Source organism: Panthera onca, chromosome B2 (assembly GCF_046562875.1).
Source record: "Panthera onca isolate mPanOnc1 chromosome B2, mPanOnc1 haplotype 2, whole genome shotgun sequence".
Taxonomy (NCBI): Eukaryota; Metazoa; Chordata; class Mammalia; order Carnivora; family Felidae; genus Panthera; species Panthera onca.
In genome coordinates, this window is record NC_138343.1 from 63729453 (window position 1) to 63754979 (window position 25527).

Here is a 25527-nt window from a genome sequence, read left to right on the forward strand (position 1 = left end):
CAAAAACTGAGTGTCTTGTCAGCTTTTAGAATGTGTGTCAAGGAGCCGTAGCAGTGGACATGATATTAAATCATGGCTATAAGTAGGGCCTCCTTGAAATAGGCTTTGCCTCTCAATTTATTGGTGATGTTATTGGGCTTAAATATACATTATCATGGAATAAAATGCAAGACCTAGGTATTTTTAGTTTGTGTTTTTTAAAAGATTGAGTCTTTTAGAGGACTGTATAATTTAGAGGATTTTTTAGAGGTTTTTTTTAAACCCTTTTAATAGCACTATATAAGCAAAAATGTTTTTGTCCTTCAAGTCTGTATTTCTTAGATATTATAATTCATCCAAGGAAAATGAATACTTTATTTCTATCATTTTACACAAAGATCTATAAACATAATTATAAGTATAAATGAGAATTAATTTTCAGTTATTTTCAGAAAGTCAGAGACATTGAATATAAAATTAATATCTTTTATGGATATGTAGCTCTGAAAGATTAAATATTAAACTGGCTATGGGTGCCTGGGTGGCTCAGTTGGTTAAGCATCTGACTTCGGCTCAGCTTGTGATCTCGCAGTTTGTGAATTCAAGCCCCACGTCAAGCTCTGTGCTGACAGCTCAGAGCCTGGAGCCTACTTCTGATTCTGTGGCTCCCTATCTCTCTGCTTCTCCCCTGTCCGTGCTCTGTCTCTCTCTCAAAAATAAACAAACATTAAAAAAAATTAAATATTATCCTGGCTATAATTTCAAGATTTCTTTTTTTATTTTTTATTTTTTTTAACATTTATTTATTTTTGAGACAGAGAGAGACAGAACATGAACGGGGGAGGGTCAGAGAGAGGGAGACACAGAATCTGAAACAGGCTCCAGGCTCTGAGCTGTCAGCACAGAGCCCGACGCAGGGCTCAAACTCACGGACCACGAGACCATGACCTGAGCCAAAGTCGGCCGCTTAACCGACTGAGCCACCCAGGCGCCCCGCAAGATTTCTTATCTATGGATATTGATACTTTGGTGTAACCTTGAATTTTCTCTTAATAGGTTTCAAAATTTTAAAAATTAGGTTAATTTCTTTTTTGTTGCTGTTGTTTATTTATTTGAGAGTGGGAGAGAAAGAGAGAGCACAAGCAGGGAGGGGCAGAGAGAGGGAGAGAGAGAATCCCAAGCAGGCTCCTCGCCATCTGTGTGGAGCCTGATGTGGGGCTTGAACCCATGAACCATGAGTTCATGACCTGAGCCAAAACCAAGAGTTGGATGCTTAACCAACTGAACCACCCAGGCACCCCCCACCTTTTTTTAAGTTTAGAAATGAGGTTAATTTCTTAAGTGTACATTTATGAACAGAGTATCATCTGCATTCAATCTTTGTAGGTCTCACTAATCTATATAAGGCAGTAGTTGGATTACTATGAAGATATAAACGAGCGATCTCAAATTATTTCTGCCACATATCAGTGTTTTATGATACTGCTTCAGCATAATTTTAAGATGAAGAAATACCAGATAGTTTTTTTTAATTAAAAAAAATTTTTTTTTTAATGTTTATTTTTGACAGAGAGAGAGACAGATCATGATTTGGGTAGGGGCAGAGAGAGAGGGAGACACAGAATCGAAAGCAGGCTCCAGGCTCCAAGCTGTCAGCACAGAGCCCAACACGGGGCTCGAACTCATGGACCGCGAGATCATGACCTGAGCGGAAGTCGGATGCTCAACCAACTGAGCCACCCCGGCACCCCTAATTTTTTTTTTTAACATTTATTTAGTTTTTGAGAGACAGAGACAGAGCGTGGGCAGGGGAGTGGCAGAGAGAGAGGGAGATACAGAATCCAAAGCAGGCTCCAGGCTCTGAGCTGTCAGCACAGAGCCCAATGCAAGGCTCAAACTCACAAACCATGAGATTATGACCTGAGTCGAAGTTGGACGGTTAACTGACTGAGCCACCCAGGTGCCCTATACAAGATAGTTTTTAAAGTGATCGACCCTTTTGCCTTTTTAACTTGTGGGACAACCTATGAGATGCCAACTGTAAGAGTTGTTGAAATCCATCTGGAGTAACCACTTCTGTTTGGAGTAGTTGGTAAGGTTTAGGGTGTAGACATTCCTTACTCATATAGGTTGACCCGCTGTAGGAGCAAAGGAGCAGACGATATTTAGAGCAGTGTTTCTCAGCTCGTGATTCTGGTAAGAAATACGTGTTACATTATGGTCCGGGCTGCGTGTGTTCACATGTGTGCACAAATATACAAAATAATTCATGAATACTTTACTGTGTACAGTGCACTCTTGTTTTCTGTTTCACCTTTTTAAATGCCAAAAAACCCTTCTAGTTGTTATCCATAAATTTGGTGTCAAAACCCAATAGTGGGCCACGTCTGCAGTTTAATAATCTGTATTTAGGATATGCCCCTTATTCTTAATCTTTATGTTTCTCTTTACCCTGCACAACTCTACACATATTCAGTATTATATAGTTTTCTGTGGAGATGAGTTGATAAACACCCATTTAAATTATGATGCAATTGCAATCAAAAGACGAAAATTCTTGGGACACATATAGATGTGTGACATCTGGAAGGAAAAGATATTTTCCAAACTTTTTTCAGTAGTTCTGAGGATGGGAGTCTGGATTACCAGAGGATCTCTTTTTTGTTTGATTTGGCTTTTCCCTGCTTTCTAAACAATGAGTAATTGCATACTCGGCAATTTTTGTTATTTTTTTAAAAACTTTTTAAAAAACATTTGTTTATTTTTGTGAGAGAGTAAGAAGCAGGGGAGGGGCAGAGAGAGAGGGAGACAGAGGATCTGAAGTGGGCTCTGCCCTGCAGCCAAGAGCCAAATGTGGGGCTTGAACTCACAAAACTGTGAGATCATGACCTGAGCTGAAGTCAGATGCTTAACCTACTGAACTACCCAGGCACCCCATACTCAGCAATAATTTAAAAGGTAGTTCTAATTTGGTGGGAAAATAACTCATAAACCGAAAAAGAAGTCATTTTGGCCTGAAAAAATGCCACATTATTAGAATGTAGAAAGTAAATAGGAAGGAATCCCTCACAGGTTTATTCCATGCTTCTTTGCAGGGAAGAAGTTTCAGGGAAATATATCAAAGAAAGAATTGTAAATTGAGGGACAAAAAATAAGCTTTAGTTACTACTCTTTCCCTATTTGGCATGTAATATCTGAACCTCAATTAATCTGCAAAGTGAATGAGTTTGGCTAGATTATTTAAGTTTATTTTCAACTTTAAGGCTTTCTGATTTTAAGTTAAATCAGGAATTAGATTTTTATGTACCTGCTAAGCATAAGACATGTATATCTCAACATCTAGAGTATTCCAGGCAGAGGGGTATGAGTGAAGATCAATGAAGACCTACATGAGGAAGCTGCTAGAACCTACTCGGGAGTATTTGAAATTTGAGTGCTTTCTGGCCACTTAATCCTCAGGTTTTCTTGAAGTGTTGAGTGCTTATACATTCAATGCAAGTTGTCCAGGAAGAAAAAAAGGGAAGGAAGGAAGTTCTAGTAGTTTAAGTATTTAGTTGGAAGGAGTTGCCTCCTTGGTTACTATAAACTATGCTTTCTTTCAAATTACTTTGCTGTATACAAGGTAAGTCTTACCAATATTGGAAGGGAAAAATAAAAAAGAATGTGAAATGGATTATGTTAAACCTCTGAGAATTATGTATTATTACAGGCTGATAATTCTGTGTTTGAGAAGCTTATTAAAGCATTGATACTTGGGATGGTAGGTTACTTAAGTATATAATATAATAAATAATTCTGAAGAGACAGTAGTGACTAAAAACAAGTGTAGATATATGTTCTTAGAAATTATATATCTGTCTAGCTAACAAAAATGCACTCATGGAACAAGTTATGAATTCTTTAGGTAGTTGCAGAAGAAATGATCTTATGGGGATAGTTTGAGAAATAAATGTGAGTGAATGAATAAATGTTTTACTTTCTTGGTTTAAGAGAGGTAAGCTATATATTTAATGGAATATTATTCAGCCAAAAGATAGAATGAAATCTTGCCATTTGTGATAATTTGGATGAACCTTGAGGGCATTATGCTATGTGTAATAAATAAGTCAGAGAAAAACACCTGTCATGTAATCTCACTTATATGTAGAATCTAAAACAAACAAACAAACAAACAAGATCCTGGATCAGATCTTGGAACAGATCATGTAACAGATGGGTAGTTGCCAGAGGCAGGGGTGGGGGTGGAAGGTGGACAAAATGGGTGAAGAGGGTTAAAAGGTACAAACTTCCACTTATAAAATAAATAATTCCTATGGGTGTAATGTACAGAATGGTAACTATAGTAATAATACCGTATTATTTATTTGAAAGTTGCCAAGAGAGTAGGTCTTAAAAGTTTTCATCTTAAGAAAGAAAATTCTGTAACTGTATATGGTGTTGGATGTTAACTACATTTACTATGGTGATCATTTCATAATGTATACAAATATGGAATCATTTTATGTTGTGCACCTGAAACTAGTATAATGTTATATGCCAATTATATCTACATTTAAAAAAGTGGAAAAAGAGGCTTTTGAGTTGAGAATGTAGTAGATATATGTCTGTCCTACACAACATTTCTGTGTAAATGAGAAAGATAAAGTTTAGAATGTGTAACTGACTTCGGCTTCTGAGAACTGGAAGAACATTACATTTAAAATGTAGCTGATAGTTTAGAGTCAGGAGAAAATATATCAGGTAGTATTTCATCAGGCTTTTCTTGGTACAGAGGTGTCTCACATGTCGGCACTGTGAAGGAGGGGAGTAACAGTGTGCTCATGAAGATTCTGAGGCCTGTCCAGAATCTGCTAACAGAGTGCATTAACAGTAGCTAGCAAATGATATGAAACACAATTCTTTTTCAAAAAGGTGTAATTTTGGGGCGCCTGGGTGGCTCAGTTTAAGCATCCGACTTTGGCTCAGGTCATGATCTCGCAGTCCGTGAGTTCAAACCCCATGTGGGACTCTGTGCTGACAGCTCTGAGCCTGGAGCCTGCTTTGAATTCTGTGTCTCCGTGCCCCTCTCTCTCTCTCTCTCTCTCTCTCTCTCTCGCTCTCTCTCTCTCGCTCTCCCTCTCTCTGCCCTGCTTGCGCTTTGTGTGGCTCTCTCTCTCTCTCAAAAATGAACATTAAAAAAATTGTTTTTAAAGTGTAATTTCATACAAAGGATTTGAACGATTAAGAATAATTACATTAAGATTGAAAGTGTATATTTACTATTTGGGATCCTAATATGTAAGGTTTGTCATTTCAGGCTCAGTGATCATGCTTACTTTTTTTATGCAATAAGAAATTCTCTGGGCTTCATTACTCTGTGCTTCATATACTTCATTACACAGTATCAAAAATACGCATAATTAATTGGGGCTTAAAAGGCTTGTTCAACTTATTTAAGAAAAATTCATAAATCTGATTATTTGTTTTAAAGCTGCAGAAGAAAGAAGATCAGCAGTTGGAGCCTAAAAAAAGTACCAGCCCTAAAAAAACTGCAGAGCCCACTGTTGATCTTTTAGGACTTGGTAAGTAGTAAAAGATACAAGCCACCTTAAGAGTTACAAAATAATTGAGATCTTTACTTGAAATGAATATAATAGCTTTATCATTAGTGTGCCAAAATATACCTGTTAACTGAATTTGAAAATGGTATGATCAGTGTATTCAGTTCCCACAAAAAGGGAAGTCTTTAATAAGAGAGCTAGTATCTGTCAGCACTGTCTCCACTGAAATACAAGTAATGAGTTCCTTGGGGAAGGAAGAGACATCAAAGAAATCTTCAAAGGCTTAGTACACTGACATCTCAACATTTAAAATAAAGAGTAAGGATTCTTTTTCTCCTCTCTCCCTCTCACCCCCACTTCTCTTTATTTAGTTTTGTTGGGGGATTCCCTTAGCATAATAATTATGGGGTAGCCTTATTATAATATATGCGGGTTTAAAATAAAATTTAATTTTGGTTAACTGAAGTGATGTTTTTTATACCTAGATCTAGTGGGTACATTCATTTCATATATTTGATGACAATAAGAAGTGCTCATTTTAATTGAATGTCGTATATATTCTTATGACTGACAGATACATGTTGTCTGCCTGGTAAGCAAACAGGCTTCCCTTCAAAGAATGCTCACATTGTACTTATCTACAAATACTGTCAGCTCTTTTGATATCTTTCTTCTCTTCCTACAAAAATAGCTTTAAATAAATGGTTATTTTTAGTAATATCTGAGCCTTCAGCAGTAATTAATGTAAAAGATTTTTTTTTTAGTTTGGAGAAAGATTAACAACAAAAAAAGAAGGATACTTAGTTGAACTTCATTCACTACTTTTCTAAAACTTGAGCTTTGTTCTTAGTAAATTGTTTTCTCTTTTAAAAATTACAATTGAATGTTTTATTCATTTCTTAGGAAACTGGTATAGTGTGCAAATAAATATATCCCAATAGGTAAAAATTTTCTGTGATGGTGAAAGTAAGTAGTGTGTATAACTGTAATTTTGAAAATAGGGCTTCAGTCCAGGGGCTCTGGAATAATTATGTTGAATTCTAGTCTGTATAATTTATGTATTTTATTTTCTTTTCTGTAAATGAGAGAAAAGAAAAAAAGACTTAATACCAAGGTAAGAAAATATCTGACTAAAACTGTATGCATCTTTGTCTTCATTGTAGAATTTCCAGTCTCTCTGGTTTATAACTTAGAAATGTAAAATATAAGCTAGACCCAGCCCTTATCCTACAGATTCATTCATTGATTGACCAAATATTTATTAAGTGTCTCCTGTGTTTCCAGGCACCATTGTAGGCACTAGGGAGATAGCTATGAAAGAAAACTGATAAAAGTACTAGACCTTTTGGAGCATTCATTCTGTTTGGGGAAACAGGGAATAACAGTTAAGTAAAGTATATTATGGGTCTTCTATGGTAAGTTGTATAGATAAAGCAACAATGAGCAGTTGTAATTCTAAATAGGGTGGCCAGGGCATGGAGGGTGCTCACTGAGTCTTACTGGAGCAAAGACCTGAAGGAGTTGTGGATGTCTGGATGTGTGGGGCAGGAACATTCCAGCAGGAGAGAAGAGCATGTGCAGAGGCTCTGCAGTAGTGGCTTACTTGTCATGTGCAGGGACCAGCAAGGGTGACTGTATAGCCAGAGTGGAATAGTGACAGGGGAGAGGAATGTGTGGGGTAGGTTGTAACAAGACTGTGGCTTTTACTCTGAGTTTCCTGGAAATATATTGGAGACATTTCAGCAAAAATGTACATACATTGACCTAAGATTTTAAGAATTATTGTAACTACCATGTTAAGAATAAATTAAAAAAAAAAAAAAAGAATACATTGTAGCAGGGCAAGGCTGGAAGCAGGGAAACCAGTAAGAAACTGTTAGAATAATACACGTGAGAGATGACACTGGCTTAGAGTAGGTGGTGGCATCAGAAGTTAAAATGTTATGGAACCAGGCTGGTACGCTGGCGGAAAAACCAAGCGGGACTTGGAGATCTTGGTGGATCGGAGATTTATTTAACACTGGCGGGCTCAGAGGAGACCGTTTCTCCAAAGATCTGAGCGCCGAATGCAAGTGGGGAGGGTAATTTTTAGTAGTCAGCTTCCATATCTGTGGGGGTTTTCACGCACACAGCAAACAAAGGAAAAAGAATCCTGAGGAGGGGTCTCTAAGCTAGAGACCAGAGCTTGTTTTAGCTTCAGCCGCCATTTTTGGTGCAGTATTTATTCACTTCTCCCACATTCCCCACTTTGATGCCTTAAAAAAAAAAAACCAAAAAAAAAAACTTTTACAAGTAAAATTATGTAGAGGAGGGGCCCCACTAGGGTAGGAAGCCAGGATGCCCAATCTGTGAGATCCCATCCTTTCTATTGATTGATACTTTCCTGTTGTGTACGTTGAATTCTTTCCTTCAGTTCCTTAACCTTAGTTGTAACTATTCCCTTCTTTTTCTGAAGTGAGGAGGTCGAGGGCTTGCCTATTTTGAAGGGTCACTGCCGCCAGAGAGTTTATTTGGTTTTGTAAGGTTACCAGAGAATCTGCCACCTGTTCCATGTCTTCATTTAGCTCTTGAGATAGTCTGTGGAATAGTCCTATGGATGAACCTATGCCCCCATTCCGGTTCCTATTCCTGTCACAATTCCTGTTCCTATCAGAATGGGTAGCAGAACTGCCCGTTTAGCCCAGGACTTGGGGCTAAAAGCTATTAGGAGCTGATCTTCAGTGTATACGGATATCTATGGGGTTAGGAAGATGGAATAACATATCTGAGTCCAGTTGGCTTCTAAGCATCGGTAGGCCGAGTTAGAACACAGATAGAATACCCCAGGGGTTGAACATAGGGTTGTATTCCTCGTTAAGGTTATATTTCTTTCGCATAGAGAGGTACCATTCATACCTTCAAGGACTGTACAGATTAGATTGTTGGCATTTGTGAGATGTATCTCAGTGGCCAGGGGTCCAGTTAAGACAGAGGTGTTGGTTTTGAGATTTTCAGGAGCTTCCCTGGTCAAAGGGATAGGAGTGGCTAAGTAAGCCCTCCGGCTGAGGGGCAAGCACATCCAGCAGGTTTGGGTGTGATTATCTATTTTCTGGAGGACTTGGAGAGTAGTGTTGGCCCAATGCTGGAGTGGGGAATTGGTAAGCATTTGATTGAGGGCTGACAGGTTCAAACCCTGGTAGGCTGCCAGGGGAGTGGTCACCCTTATGGCTTGTATTACCCTATCCTGGGTATCCTTTATAACTTTTTGAAGGGCCCTGTCTTGCACCCTCTCCCCCGTTTGAGATCCCCCATTGAGGAAGGTAAGTGTAGCAAGCTGGCTTCCGTCTCTGGAGGCCCTTGTGATATGGGTTCCTGACATTTTGGGTTATCTCTACAGTCCAGTACTTAGTCCGTGGGGCACTTGGTAACTGACAGAGAGTGGGTGTTTTTCCTTTGTAGCAATCTTTGTGGAGGGAGGTGAAGGTGCTAAATGCCCTTGACCCCCTTATTGTCATACAACAATCCTGGGGGCAAAAGTGGGTAAGTGGCAGATGTAAGGTTGAGAGAGGTTATCATAATATACAGGCAATACTTAATAATCCTCCCATCCAGAGGAGGTGTGTGAGATCCAGCATTCATCTTTTGTCCCATGTCCAGCTTGTTGGTACGGTCTCTATCAGCCCAACAGTAAGAAGCAAGATCAGGGCTATGACACCAGTGAGGGGCAAGGGCTGGCAGAGTTGCATCCAAACCCCTGGGCTCAGTCCACATGTTGATTCCTCAGGCTTCTGCCGTGCACAGGCCACCCAGCTTCCGGGGTGTGGCTAGAGCAGGGCTGGAGATCTCAGGGATCAGTGTCTTTTTGAGGGTCAGTAAAGTGGGTTGACTGGATCTGGATCACTTTGCCAGGTTGAGGGTTCCTCTGAGTTGGCCTTCTCAGCTCTGGAGCAATGGACCCATGGGGTGATACCTGAAACTGAATCCTCTATTTGGTTGTATGTCTGTAAAGTCCACCTCCAAGTCTTCAAAAGGGGCGGGTTTCTGGTAGCTGTCAGATCAGGTTTAGGGAAGATAGGGTTTGCATATTTAGAGGTCTATCCTGTTTTCCAGTTGTTTAAATAATTATACGTTCATGGGGTCTTATTATTATCCCCATAGAATAACAAGCACAGAAGATTGCCTATACATGAAATACTGTGACAATTTCCTGAAGTTTACCTCAAGTTGTCTAGGCAAACAACAAACATTTAAAGGCAATCATAACTAGAATTTAACATCCATAATGGTGCATTGTTGAAACAGAGTTTTTTGCTCTAAAAATCCCCCCTCTCCAGAGATAGCCAAATGGAGACCAATGCATTTGTAGAACAAATCCAGTCTTAACAAATCTGGCCTAATTATTTACATAAGCTCAGCAAGAATAGCGATTGATCATGAGGATCTTTTAAAGTTTGCTTTGCTGGAACCTTTCATAAGGAATCTTGGGTTGAACTTTTAGTAGCCTCTCCAGGCCAGAAGCCAAGCCAAATACTTGCCATCAGACAGGCCTACAATACCTATAGAATTGGGCAAATTCCTCTTCATGAGGTCCCCAAGATATCCTGAGGTTCCTGCACCTGCCAGGAAGTAACCTTCTTTACTCACCTGGTGAGGCTGCTGGGAACTCTGTAAGCAAGGTATCAGGTCAACCTTCCCAAGGGGCTTTATGGCTCCATGTTTCATAAAGCCAACCTTAGTTCCTTAAAGCTGTCTGGTCATATCTGAGTCTATGAATGCCACTCTCAAATATGACATTCCAGTCAAAGCCTTGGTAAAATAACCAGTATTTCCAATGGTGACCTGTTACAAGACAAACAGATTCTTATTGAATTTATGCAAACAATTGTAATTGCCACGAAAGAAAGAATACTCACTGAGTTTTTGAATTTCAGAGGAGTTATATACAGAGAAAATTTGTAAACTGAAGCATTTACAAATGAATACTTTATGACATTTCTGTATATCATAGATATCTCAAGAGAGAGTTTTCTTAATCTGGAAGAGTAAACATTAGAGAACCAGCAATATTTTCAACAAGAATCACAAAACTATAATCTTCCTCAGTTCATTTAATCCCATGTTCCTATTTCTTGTTCAATTTGAATGCAGCTTTTGAGTTCTGGAAATTCTTACCCATTTTAGTATTAATCTTGGCGATGTCGAACACCCGTATTTGTCCCCAAAGTCCTTTTTACAAATCTCCTTGAAGAAGAAACACCTTTTGTGAGAGAATAAGAACAATTATAAATGACAAAATCTCAGAAATAGACATTGTTAAAGATCTGATGAGAGTTCACTATGATGCAATTGACAAAGAAATTTGGTTATTTCTGTGACACATAACACTTCAGGTAATCAGAATATTAAGTGATTACCTTATACCAAAATATTAAAACTTTAGGAACTGCATATATATTTGGACAGTTACAGCATTTACCTGTGCAATACAACCTAAGGTTTACCATTGTATGACAGTGCTTTTCCGAGGAACTTAGCATCCCAAATAAAAGGGTCTAATTGGTCAAAAAGACTTCATTTACCATTTAAATCCTGGAAGCTTGTTAAAAGCTTAGGAAGTTATAAGTACATCCTAAAAAGGATTACAGATCATTAAAAATCTTAAAACTGTATTTATTCAACCAAGGTGGCAATAAATGATCCTAAAGGTGAATGTATAGCATTATATAGTTGTTACGAAAACCTAGCTCCTTTAACATTGAGAAGCTTTAACTAAGTAATCAAAGACCTGATAAAGATGAAACCTAAAATTGTGGTTTTCCTGGAAGATAAACCTTTGTTTGCATCATCTTATCAAGAGCAGATCAACAGTCCAACAAAACATTGTCATTTGAGCAGGGAGAAAAGCAGAATTTCAACCTTACATCAGTGTATTTTTAAAATTCCATTTATCTCAACCTTCTACAACTTTCTTTTGCTTTCATATTTTGTCCCAAAGCCAATTCTTTTCAAATAACCAGTCTCATTTAAGACAAAATTACTTTCTTTTACCCTCAACAAAACTGTATTTCCATTCTTTATATCTTTCTTATATACCTCCTATTTCCCTACATACAGAGTTGCTTTCTTTATTTTCATCAGTCTTAAGTACATTTAGTAGAATTTTAACTCTTAGGAAACCTTAGTCTCCAACTGAGGACTTAGTAACCAATTGAGAGGTATTTACATCAGAATTTTTTTAGATGGTAAATTTGTGAACCAATTAAGTACAAAGCATGTTTTCCAGTAGGTCCGAATAGCCTTGATTTCTCAGCAATAAAATGTTAAAAAACACATATCTATATGCAATATTCAAAGCTTTAGCATCCCATCCTATTTGGAAAGTTTCAGGTTCCAAGGACCTTCAAAGTTATCTTAACAATTACCCATGAAAACTTTGAGACAGACAAAATTAATTATCATTAACAAATTGCAACATAGATAACATGAGATTGTTTGACTTTTGCTGGTAAGTTTAAAGACAGGTGCAGGGGCGCCTGGGTGGCTCAGTTGGTTAAGCGGCCGACTTCAGCTCAGGTCACGATCTCGCGGTCCGTGAGTTCGAGCCCCGCGTCGGGCTCTGGGCTGATGGCTCAGAGCCTGGAGCCTGCTTCCGATTCTGTGTCTCCCTCTCTCTCTGCCCCTACCCCGTTCATGCTCTGTCTCTCTCTGTCTCAAAAATAAATAAAACGTTAAAAAATTAAATTAAAAAAAAAAAAAGACAGGTGCAATAAACTTAAAAGTTTAAGCATTGAATATGTTTCACCTGCGTCCGCCTAAAAGTCAATCAGTTTTTCCCCATTGTCAATTTTCATTTGGGGCACCAGTGGAGATATCTGAAATGGTGGTCCAAGGGGTAGTGCACTTTGCTCCTTTGACTTGGAGGGTGGGAGGAGGAACCAGTGGTGCCTGAGACACTGAGGATGGTATAGGACCACACCCACGTTGGTGCAGAAGCATGAGGGGATGGTGGGCAGGGGGCGGGAGGCAGAAGCAGCAACTGCTTGAGAACATTCCTTAAAGTCCCTGTCCCGAGGTACACTAACCACCGTTGGCTCCAATTAGGGCTGTTAACCTGGGAAGTGAAGGAGAATCCCTCACATCTGTTAGGCAGAGGAACAGGGAGGGAGAGTCAGTGTCCCTTTTAGTCTGATTCTATCTCGGCCAAACCAATAAGGTCCCCTTCTCGAGGTTCCTCCTGATTTCAGCTGGGTTTTTGGGACTTTCCCTGGTTGGGACACTTATTCTTTTTGATGTCCTTTCCCCTTGCAGTAGGTTCATTGAACCCTTGCTAAGGAGGCTCTGGGCCTACCCCTTTGCTTCTGGGTATATTTATGGCCTTCTCACCCCCCCCACTCTGATCCCCCTGAGAGCCTCTTGATAACAGCGGATGTGGACTGGCATCTGGAGAGTGCCTGCGCCTGGCCGAGGGCGCAATCTGGCCTTCAGTCCTTGTGGGGGAGGGTTCTCTGGCCTGGAAAGGGAGGAGAAATGCGCAGCTGTGGTGGCAGCAACCTGGCAGTGGTGGAGATCCAACCAGGGGAGGAGTTTCAAGCTCAGGGAAGGGGGAAGGGAGCCTGATGAGTCATGAAGAGGGGAACATTAGCGGAGCGGTGGGTTGCTTCTTTGGCTCCCTGGGTGAGTCTCCGGATAAAGCTCCTAAAACATTTGCCTGGCTCTCCTTGCTCCATCCTGACCCCATAATGCTCCCGTGAGTCAGAGTCACAAAGACAGAGGGACAGGGCACCCCCTCCAATGAGGAGACCAGCCAGATGCCTGCCTGGCCATGTCCTAAAGGAACCCAGGTGACGCTCAGCCCCATAGGTCCCAGCCCTGCAACCCATGATCAGAAACCACTCTGATATTGCCATAGACCGAGTGCCATCCATGATGGAATAGCAGACGGGCCCACACAGACTCTATGGGACCCTGGGGTCCCCAAGAGCACCTGCCCGTGGAGCCACAGAATTGAACTCTGCAGGCAAGCTAGACCGAGTTGCACATTCACATACACACCAGAAGTTATTATATTCCCTCCCATAGAATTCCTACCTGGGAGACTTATGAAGCCTCGGGGAGTGATCAGGTCCCCCTTCCACTCTTGTGAGTGGGCCTCACTAGATTGGGCCCCAGCCTTACTGGTTCCAACGCAGGGTCCAGGTCCTCACCTGCCAAGTCTCCTCGAGTCCGGTGGGAATGGTGGAGCGGGCCGGCCGGAGGCAACCGAGAAGAAGACTGCTGAGATTCAGGCAGGGCATGTACTCTTCCTTGCCATCTCTCATTCCCTCACTGCCTTGCCATTCTCCCAAACCGGTGGCAGCTATGGGCCAGCACGGTTGGGTTTCCTGGTCAGGGAACCAAATTTGTTACGGAACCAGGCTGGTATGCCGGCAGAAAAACCAAACGGCACTCAGAGATCTTGGTGGATCGGAGATTTATTTAACACCGGCGGGCTCAAAGGAGACTGTTTCTCCAAAGATCTGAGCGCCGAATGCAAGCAGGGAAGGGTAATTTATAGTTGTCAGTTTCCATATCTGTGGGGGTTTTCATGCTCACAGCGAACAAAGGAAAGAGAATCCTGAGGAGGGGTCTCTAAGCTAGAGACCAGAGCTTGTTTTAGCCTCAACTGCCATTTTTGGTGCAGTACTTGATTCACTTCTCCAAAAAGTAGTAATCAGGTTCTGGATATATTTTGAAGATGGAGCCAATATGATTTGCTGAAATTATAGGATGTTTACCTTTGGGAATGAACCTGTAGGACAGGAAAATCTGCTGATTCAGGACAAGAAAAATTGCTACAGCAATGTCTTGAATAGCCAGTGGGATCTAGTGGACAAATGGGGTGACTGGCCTTAAATACTCAACTATGGCTGCAGTACTATTGTATAGTAAATAACCTCCAGAGCTCAGCAGTGTACATCAGTACGATTTTTCTTCCTCTCCAGGTCTGTGCGTCAACTAGGGCATCTCTGCTAGAACTTCATTTGATGTGTTTCCCATCTTCCTGGTGACTGCTGGGGACTGCTTACCAAGTCTTGCACTGTCACATATCGTGTCTCCATTTTTTAAGATCCTATAAGTGTTTCCCTGTCCTCTGCCACCCAATCTCAAAGCCAGTACCACAGATTTTGGGCTTTGGTGATGGCAGCACCTCTCTTCTGGTATCACTTTCTGTGATAGCCGCCCTTGCCACACAGCAAACAACTCCAAAATCTCCTTGGTTTCTATCAGTTAACATTTATTTCTCTCACTCATGGTCTGTGAGTTTCCTGAGACAGCTCTGTTTTCGATAGTGGAGAGCTTCAGTAAATGGTGTCTTTAGGGGAGAGCCAAGGTTCATTTAGGCCAGGAAAGTGAAGGGAATGTTTGAAGAAGAAGTTAAGGATATATATTTAGGGGATTTTGCTGGTGACTGACAGTTTTAGATCATATACTGGAAGAGTTCGAAAGGTGGCAGTGATAGGAGATAAGGTCAGAAAGAGGGATATTTTGCTGATGGATTTTTTTGTAGCAGAAAATGACGGGTGTCCTACTCAGAATACAAACACCTCCTCAGTCTTGCTGGTTTATCAACTTCTTAAGTTCTTTTTAAAAATACTTTCTGACTTTTTTTTTTAAAAGTTTTGTTATGCATGACATTTGATGAGTTTGTGAAACTCTAGGAGACCGCAGAGAATCAAAGGTCTCTTCTAGCTCAAAACAGTGATTCTAAATCAGGATTGATTATTGGTATCTACTTTGGGCAGCAGACTATTTTTCTGCTGCCCAAGGTAAGCATGCCACTCTCCCCTCATGGGACTCTGGTTTTCCCTTGTTAACTGAAACATGGTGGGGAGTAGAAGCAGGTGTCTTGAAGTATGATTTATGGTCATGGAGACATGACAGTATATGCTCATGTGAATGAGACTGGAACAGGCATTAACTTGAAGCGCTTGCAGAAAATACACAGAAAACCCTCACATAGTTTAGTTACACACCCACAGAGGGTCCATGAATCCTAAAGTTTATTGTTTGTATTCAGGATCACTTTTAATCTCATAATAGGGTAATCATTAAGATCATTTTTTAGTAATTTGATCTTCCTTTTGAATGACACTTTGGTGAGTCCATGTCCTTCTTTTCAACTTACTGACTCAAGCTAAACCTATTTTCTTTAGCTCACCTTTCCTGATCTACTCTCCGTCCCAAGGTCAAACATAAAATGCTCTCTATCTGCTTTATAGCAAGGGTTAGCGAAATTTTTATGAAAAGGGCCAAATATTTTGGCTTTGTAAGCTACATGGTCTCCACAACCACTTTATAATATGTAAGTAGCTATAAGCACATATATAAGCAATTGAGCATGACTGTGTTCAGAAATATTTTAAAATAGGCAGTGGGCTGTAGTTTGCTGATCTCTGCCTTATATTCTTGATTGTACCTACAAGAACTGCTTCATATTTAGGTATTCTAGTTTGAAGCCTGTACAAATATGATTTATTCAGTGTTTTACTCTCTAATACCAGAAGGGGGTCAGATACTTGGTTATCACTTACCTACTAGTCTTGGAAATTACCTAATGTCTTAATTAAGGTTCCTTTTCACTAAGGGCCAGACTGAAAATCCCTGAATGCTCTAGACTCGAAGCAGACTGCAGTCTCAGAAACATCTTGACTTGAATGTGTACCCCTATGTTAGAAGAGAATTTAAATCAGTTTCTAGAGCATGTGGGGGTGGTGTTCTTCACGGTCCCTACCTGTGTAGTTATTCTAGGACTGGGAATTACGCAGTTATGCTAGTCTCCATTTTTTTTATTTTTTTTATTTATTTTGTGTGTGTGTGTGTGTGTGTGTGTGTGTGGATTGCTGCTTAGTTTTTACATGATAGAAACGGACAGACTGCTTAGCAGTTGGTTAGGATAATCCCCCCAGACTAATACTTCCATCCAGTAGCACTTTTTGCTTTTTTCTTTTTTTTTGTAGAAAACCCCATCTGAGAATAGAATCCTCAAGGTTGAGCAAATGCTCTAAGCGTAATGCTTGAGAAGAATCATAAATTGCTGGTGTTAAACGTGACCTTACAGGTTTCAGTTCAGTCTGCCACCAGAGGTAGAAAGCCCTCCTGCAGGGTTTCTATCTTGTGGTCGTCCATGCACTGCATGTGCCCTGCAGCGTAGCTGGCCCCCCTTGCCAGGAGGCTTTGAACAGCAGGCCTGTCAGGCACAGAGGGGTATGTGTGGCTGGGGTGGACCATGGAAGGTATCTGAGAGAATCGGGTCCTCAGTGCTCTAAAAGGCATCATGCAAAGAATCAGTATGATCTTGGTCATGAAAATCTAGCCCAGGGTATATTTACTACTTAAATAAAATTATGCTTACTCATTTTAATCTGGGGAAATGTCTGCCTAAACATTTCATAGTTTTATTTTAAATAATTTTAAATGCCAAAGTGTATAGAGGAATAGATACAGGTTCCCTCAATTTTTCTTAATTGGAAAGGAAATATATAGCTTTGGGCAAGTTTTAAAGTTTTCTCACTCATGCTTGTGTTTCAGGAAATACACGCTTTAACTTATTTTCACAATGGCCAAGTGTAAATGAGTTGACAGTGCTAGTTAGATGTAGTTATGAATACATAACCTACCTTCCTTCCTTCCTTCCTTCCTTCCTTCCTTCCTTCCTTCCTTCCTTCCTTTATTGAGAGAGAGAGAGAGAGAGAGAGAGAATGGGGAGGGGCAGAGAGAGAGGGAGAGAGAGAGAATCCCAAGCAGGCTCTGCACTGTCGGTGTGGAGCCTGACACAGGGCTTGGACCCACAAACCATGAGATCATGACCTGAGCCAAAACCAAGAGTCAGACGCTCAACCAACTGAGCCATCCAGGCAGCTCCCCCTACTTAATTTTCTAGTAACATATACATTCAAATTTTATATGATGAGTGAGATGAATATATTACTCTTGTTTTCTAAGTTTTTTGCTTCTAAAAGCCTTTCTTGGAAAGAAACCAACTAAAGGATAAACCCCCCACAAAAGCACTCTACTCACTTGTCAAGTAGAAAATTCCTACAGGGAAATTTCTCTTCTTCAAAGTTCATATGCTGTGAAATAAAACAAATTTGGAAATGTGCTGACTAAATTCCAGACGTAGCTGCTGTGGCCCTGGAAAACCACCAGTGTCCTGTGAACTGTGCATTGACCAGATCAGGAGGATGTTTTTCCAGAGAGAAGGGCAGAAGGAAGGAATATTCTAGCATAAGTACCCTAAATAATTTTGTGGTCTGTTAGGTTTTTTAGATATGGTTTTAAACCTAATGAAAACATGTATTGCTTCTTCTCAGAAGAGTATGTTCAGGGAACTATTGTAAACTGTTATATTACCCTTTCAAAAGGAAGGAATTGTTTTATTTTTGTGTAACCATACTTCTGGAGGCAACAAAATGCAGGTAGATGAATATATTGCTGTAAGAAGACTGGCATTAAGCAGATCCTTGCAAGTGGTCCTGAGTCCATGCTGGGGAGAAGTGAAAGATAAATCACCTAAGGCTGGTGAGCTATCATTATTTCCTTTTTATAGGTGAAGAAACTGAGGCACAGAGAGGTTAAGTTGCCTAAAGTCACATAGCTTGTAGGTTACAGAGCCAGGCCCATGTTCTTAACTATTACACTGCGTTGAGCTGTGACACAGAATAAAACTCAAAGACTACCAGGTGACCTTGTGCCACACAAAACAGATATTGGATCCTTATCATATTGGTAGCTGGTGGCATTGTGTCAGAAGAAGAGCACTGGATTTAGAGGCAGTAACCTGCAGTTTGTGTGGGCTCTGGTGTTTTTATCTAGGAAATGGAAATAAGAACCTCTGTGGTTGATGGATGGAATCTAAATGAAGAAATAAATGTGAAGCATATAGCACAGTAACTTGTATGCAGGGCTGTGCTGAGACTGTAGCCTGAATACCAGGTCAGGGGAGATGAGTAAGAGATAGCTCAGGCCTTTGAAGGGGATGTGCAGAGGAGGGACTCAAATTATACTATGTAACTAGGACTCCTCCAGACTGTTGTCACACAGCATGGTCTTTGACTGAGAGAAGATTTGCTGCTCCTTGAAAAGCACTAAGGAGGGGCCCCCGGGTGGCTCAGTTGGTTAGGCATCCAACTTCAGCTTAGGTCATGATCTCATGGTCTGTGGGTTTGAGCCCCGCGTCGGGCTCTGTGATGACAGCTCAGAGCCTGGAGCCTGCTTCGGATTCTGTGTCTCCCTCTCTCTCTGCCCCTCCCCTGCTCATGCCCCCTCTTTGTCTCAAAAATAAATAAAAACATTTAAAAAAATTAAAAAAAAATAAAAGCACTAAGGAAATTGGGTGGCCTCGAAGAAATCTAGTCTGTCACCATGTTTTAAGCATTTAGAAAGAAATTTTTCTTATACAATTTGTTGGTTTTTTTAAATTTTATTTTTGAGAGAGAGAACTTGTGCAGGGGAGGGGCAGAGACAGAGGGAGACAGAGAATCAATCCCAAGCAGGTTCCACATTGCCAGCACAGAACCCGATATGGGGCTCAAACCCACGAACCATGTGATCAGGACCTGAGCCCATATCAGGAGTCAGATGGTTAACCGACTGACCGACTGAACCATCCAGGTGCCCCTACAATTTAGTTTTAAATTTACTTACATGCATGCATACATATATATGTATATATATATATATATACACACACACATAAATACATATACATATATATATACATACATACGTAAAACGGACAACAAATAGAGCAAGAGGGTTAAGATCATCTTTTTTTTTTTTTTAATTTTTTTTTTAATGTTTATTTATTTTTGAGACAGAGAGAAATAGAGCATGAACGGGGTGGGTCAGAGAGAGAGGGAGACACAGAATCTGAAACAGGCTCCAGGCTCTGAGCCGTCAGTACAGAGCCCGACGCGGGGCTCGAACCCACGAACTCCGAGATCGTGACCTGAGCTGAAGTCGGACACTTAGCCGACTGAGCCACCCAGGCACCCCTAAGATCATCTTTTAAGGCCATTTCAATCATTTTAGTAAAGTAGTCTAAATACCACCTTTTTAGCAGTAAGAAAATTAACTAAAAAATAAAAATAAATAGCTCCACTTAACTCTCAGGCACATTTTTTTTTTTTTAAGGCATTTGAAAACAATTTGAAGCTTGACAATTTTAATATGCTTTCAATGGACATTTGTGACTTGAATTTCACAAAGTAACGCACATGGGAGTTTATTTCATTTCATAAAGCAATTCATGTGTTTTAATACAAAGGAATTCCAAATAACACTTTTATTAAGGAAAGAGCTTTAAATGGTTTCTTGTGTAGAAAATAAAAAAGGTTCTTTGAGTAACATGAAAATTTATAAAGCTTTAAGAAGGAATTTTGCCATTAAGGAGAACATTACTGCATCTCATGGAAGCAGCCTTCTTTAATCAGTGCTATTTCCACTTTAAATTCATTCCTTCCTAGGATGACGCCTCAGTAGTTACTGATGAAGAATTAGACTTGGCAGTTTTCATTGTAGCAAGGGTGTACTCAAGGCTGAATATTCATGCTCAGTCAAAAATGGTAATGAAAAACCTAACATCCGTTTACTTATTATATTCTTATCTGCCTTAAACTAGATTAGCAATACATAAAATCTCATGTTGCTCTTTGACATTTTTTATTATTTGTGCAAATAGATTATGACCAGCTAATACATCTGACATTCAAGTAAAGGATGAATTTAATTAATATTTACTGAGCACCAGCAGAGTTCATGGAACTCTAGTAAATACCAGAAAATGCAGCTTCTCTGTGTGTATAGTAATACAAGTTGGGGATGAGGTTGCAGTCTGGAAACTGGAAGATAGAGAATTACTGCTGAGGGAAGAGTGGGATTATGTAAGAGAATTGGTTGTGAGAATTCAGTTTGAAATCTGGAATAATGCTAAAATTCCCGATTTAAATTTTACTTTCCTCAATTCAGAGGTTAATTTCTTGCTGCTGCTTGTCAGGAGGAGGAGCAAATGAGTTGTTTCAGTTTTCGGTTTTGTTGTTGTTGTTTGTCCTGTGGAGATTTATTTCATGTAAGATCCAGTGTGTTATGGAGGTCATCTTCGGAGCACCTGCCAGGTGCTATGATAGCACACTTGGAACAGATCTGTAGTTGAGAGTAAGATGTGCTTCCTGCTCACTAGGCAGTGGGTGGAGGAGACTGGGCTGTGTGTGGGTAGTTAGTTGTGTGTGGTGCTGTGCGGCAGTGATGCACTGGCCTCTGGACAGTGTGACTCTGGAGGACATAGTTCTGCTTTGGAGATAGAATTCCAACCTCACTGTCATTGGTGAACTGGAGAGAGGAAGCCCCTGGGATTGGGCTTTGTGTTAAGCATCAAATTAAGGAGGTGGCTCCACTGTGTCTTCCTGGTGAGATGACAGGAGGGAGTGGACAAGGGGTCTGGACTGTGAACATGGTAACAGGGTGCAGTAATGAGGTCTTGTAGCATACTGGGATTGCCTGTCAACCTAAGTATATTCAGATGCCTTTAAAAACTAAAAATATTGAGGTATTTGGGAAGGCTGCCACTTTTGTAGCCCCTGGATTTGGGTGGAAAAGTCAGTAGGCCTGGCTGACCAGATGTGGGTGACAGGTCTATAATGGAAGTAGTGTTGGGTCATAAGGACTCAGGAGTCATTAGTTGCCTCAGAAAAGGAGCTCGTGTCGAGTACAGTGAGTGGACCTGGTGGTAGTGAAGCCAGCCCTGCCCCACAGGAACTTTTATTAGTGATGTAGGGCAACTTCTGTTTTAACGCTAGATGGGGAAAGGGCACCTATTTCTGCTTAGGGGCTCCAGAAAAAACTTCTCAAACTGGTTATGGCAGTTGAGTTTTCTAGGTACACCACCAGAATTCTGTTGAAATCCTAGGCCTAATGTGTACAAAAATCTCTTAAGGTGATATGATTAAACTGAGATACTTTATAAAAAGCATTGATCAGAGTACCTGGCATAAAAATATTAGTTTTAAAAATGTGTTATTAAAATGTAAAGTGTTATATTCTTATTTCCTTTAGTTTATAAATTATCATTCAGAGGTACTGGGAATGAGCCAAAAAAAGACACTAAATATTGTCTTACTTTTTTTTTTTTTTAAACCTTTACTCATTTGGATTATTGGTGTTAGATGAGTTCTGGTATAGCCACAGTTAATAGAATCAGCAGTCTCATTTCACCATATTGAGGATTTCTAGATGACAGAGACCGGCCTTCATGACTTTGTCATATTTGAAATGTTACCTTTTTTCGAAGCATCTATCAGTGTCATGATGCAAAGCAGGCCAGTAAATGCATGCTGGGCATGCCTTATGTTCATGTGAGATGTAGCACTGATTTTAACAACTTTTTTTTTTTTAGCTCAAAACATTTTAACATTTTCTTGTAAATTTATGGTACGTGTGCATTTTAAAAGTCATGTACAAACTCAGTTTTCAGATAAAACACTGGTTTTAAACTTTTAAGTTAACGTTGAAAAAAAAATAGTTACCCACAAGCAGCTAACTGTGGGCTTGATCCCTTCCTTGCCTTCGAGATTGAAATTCCTTCTTCATTTTACTGCATTGTCCTAATTTCTTCAGTTTGCTCATTGCCTTTTCAAGGGGTCCTTTGTGCTTCATTATCGTTTTTTATGATGTTGTCCCCAGCTAAATTTCTTCCCATTTGCCTTAGGCTTTTCTTGTACTCTGGATCTCCCATTATTTTTATTGTCCACCAACGACTGTTTCTGCATACTGATTAAAGGGGGCTTCTCCCTCCTCCTGCTGCCGGCTGCTCCCACCACCATTCCTAACTGAGCAAGGAACACAACACTCACTCTGAGGTGCATGTCTGTGGTGAATTCTGATTAGTTTGCACAGACATCCACTTCTCTTCCGCTTTTGTGGCCTCTGAGCTTTTATTCAGTCAGCAAAGACTGTGCTGTTAGTGGACCCTTGATCAAAAGGATTCATTGAACTCACTGTGATGCGTGAATACTTTGTTGAACCAGGCTGACTGTACCCCACACTTGCTTCTCTCAGCCTACTTTGCTCATCGATGACCACAACCACCTGTATCCTTGCCTGTAAATTGAGAAGATACTGCGCTTGGTAGGACAGAGGAGTGGGGAGATGAAGAGGAACTGTGCATGTGGTGCTGAATGGTTTTTGAACCTTTTATGTCACTGCTTTTCTTAGTGCACATAATTATAAACTATATAAAAGTTGGCTTTTAACTTTCAGAATTTTAAGTGACCTGTTTATAATTAGGTACAGTTGTAATTCCATGACTTTTGATGAAATGTGGTTTCATCACTAGAAAAGAGAACTCACTAGCCTAGGGGTCAGAAGACTGTTGTAGTGGAGATTTTGCTGCTTAACTAGGGAAGTGACATTGAACAAGTCTTTTAAGGTGTGTGTGCCCTGGTTTCTGTAACTGGAGATAATGGAAGGAGATGCCTTCCCTGTCTCTCACAGAGACAAAAATGGTAACATGTATAAACATTCTTCTGAAACGTCCAGGAAGGGGCGCCTGGGTGGCTCAATCAGTTAAGCCTCCAACTTTGGCTCAGATCATGATCTTTGTGAGTTCCAGCCCCCCGCATTCAGCTCTGCTCTCAGAGTGGAGACTGCTTTGGATTTTCTGTCTCCCTCTTTCTCTGCCCCTCTCCCATGAACGAGCAAGCACATGCACGGAGTACCACCAGCCCCGTCCCCCGCCTCAAAAATAAACATTAAAAAAAAAGTCTAGGAGATGTGATATTTCTAATGATGGTAATATGACAAATAGTCTTTAACTGTCCTTTTTAAAAATTTTTTAATTATTTATTTATTTTTGAGAAACAGTGAGACAAAGCGTGAGCGGGGGAGGGGCAGAGAGAGAAGGAGATACAGAATCTGAAGCAGGCTCCAGGCTCTGAGCAAGCCGTCAGCACAGAGCCTGATGTGGGGCTGGAACTCACGAACTGTGAGATCATGACCTGAGCCGAAGTCGGACGCTCAACCAGCTGAGCCACCCAGGTGCCCTTTTAACTGTCCTTTTTAAATACGGAAAAGGAAAAATACAGCCGTTATAATGAAACAGTCCTTTTTAAAGAATGCTGTTAGGGGCGCCTGGATGGCTGTTTGTTGGGCGTCCGACTTCCACTCAGGTCATGATCTCAGGTTCCTGGGTTTGAGCCCCTCATCAGGCTCTTTGCTGATGGCTTAGAGTCTGGAGACTGCTTCAGATTCTGTGTCTCCCTTTCTCTCTGCCCCAACCCTGTTCGCGTTCTCTCTCTCTCAAAAATAAAATAAACATTAAAAAAAATTTTTAAAGAATGCGTTTAGCAAGTTAAACACAGTATAGTAAGTCAGATTAGCAAACGTTGAAATCCACTGGTAAAACCCTTTGGGAACTTGTATTTACTGATTGTGCAAGGCTGAGAAGTTTTTGTTTAGGCTAAGGATTTTTCAACAATTCTGTGAATGCTTAGCTTTTGTAGTAACAGCAACAACAAAAACTGATGGGGGTAAAACCTCTGATATTAGGGGATTATATGAGAAGAAGACTGGGGTAGAGAGAAAAGAAGACAGTTGTGTTGTAGATGTGAAGGCAGAGAAGAGTCACTGTGTCTGTCACAAGGCTGGATAGGAAACCTTGGTCAGACCTGGGAGAGAAAGTTCCTTATCTTAGGTTTTTGGAGTTAATACACGTATCTTCCTTATTCACTTGGAAAATGGCAACCTTTCCATAAAGATCACATTCCTAAGCAGATGCTTCCTCTGTCTCATTCTAAAGGATTCCAAAGTTCCTTGAACTTCTGTTATGAGTTGACTTTCATGGCAGCTCCACGATGGTAGGTGGTTACAAAGAGAGCCTGACTTTGTTGTTGGTGTAGAATGCCTTTCTGAGACTTCAAAAGGTCAGATTTTAAATATACATATATATTTTTAATGGAATGAGAAAATGAAGCTCTTTATAGTGTGGTAGTAGAACATGAAGTCATGTTACCTTGCAGTGAAGAAAATGAGCTATGTAGGCTTTATATTAAGGACAGTAGGTATTTACTGCTTCTGTAATGATGAAAGTCTGGAAACTATCTAAATGCCCAGTAGTGCAGGATTGAATAAGTAAGTTATCTTAAGTTCGTGCAATATGGAATGCAGTCCATTCTCACCCACACATACACCATTTGATCTAAAGAAAATGACTTTGATATATATACGTTGTTTTAAACATATGTTTATAAGCATAGAAAATGTAGGGACTTTTTTATTGTGATAAAAATACACAACATAATTTACCATATTAGCCAGTTTTACACATACAGTTTAGTGGCATTAAGTACATTTATTCACATTAGTTTGCAGCCATTACCATCATCCATGGTAGTGAACTTTTAGTTTATTCATTTTTGCATTATTTGCATCTTTTACAAGAATGTATTGATCTTATTATAAAAATTGACTTAGATTATAACCCAAGGCTTTGCACTAGCTCTGTGACCATGGACAAGTTTAATGTTTTTACCATTTGCAAATGAGGATAATTAATAATACCTCTCATAGCATCATTATAAAGACTAAAGACGTGTACATATATGTTGATGTACTTGTATTTTTTTAGGGTGACATGAAATAAGCACTATACTGAGTGTTGGCTGTTATTTTTGTTGGTTACATATGTGATCCTAAGGGTGTGAAGGGTAAAACGAGACTTCAAAACCACATAACGTGCCGCATGTTGTTTTATAATTTAGACTCTGAATAGGGTTTAGACTTGAAAGTATAAATAAAGTAATATTCTTAAAAACAGACATACATTTCTGAAAGATGTACAGTTTATAAAAGTAATGAATGCAGGAGCGCCTGGGTGGCTCAGTTGGTTGAGCGTCCGACTTCGGCTTAGGTCATGATCTCACGGTTCGTGAGGTTGAGCCCCGCGTCTGTCTCTGTACTGACAGCTCTGAGCCTGGAGCCTGTTTAGGATTCTGTCTCC

General features: G+C 40.2%; 1 protein-coding gene across 6 annotated transcripts in view; it reads left to right on the top strand.

Moving 5' to 3' along the window:
- Positions 1–25527, top strand: part of SMAP1 (small ArfGAP 1) — a 206648-nt gene that overhangs the window by 167714 nt on the left and 13407 nt on the right. For all 6 annotated transcript variants that reach the window (XR_013555666.2, XM_078447065.2, XM_078447064.2 and 3 more), the window contains one exon: positions 5450–5540. Coding sequence is in view for 5 of the 6 variants with exons in the window: in XM_078447065.2 (XP_078303191.1) it covers positions 5450–5540 (91 nt within the window). In the remaining variant the exon portion in view is untranslated. The remainder of the gene's footprint in view (positions 1–5449; positions 5541–25527) is intronic.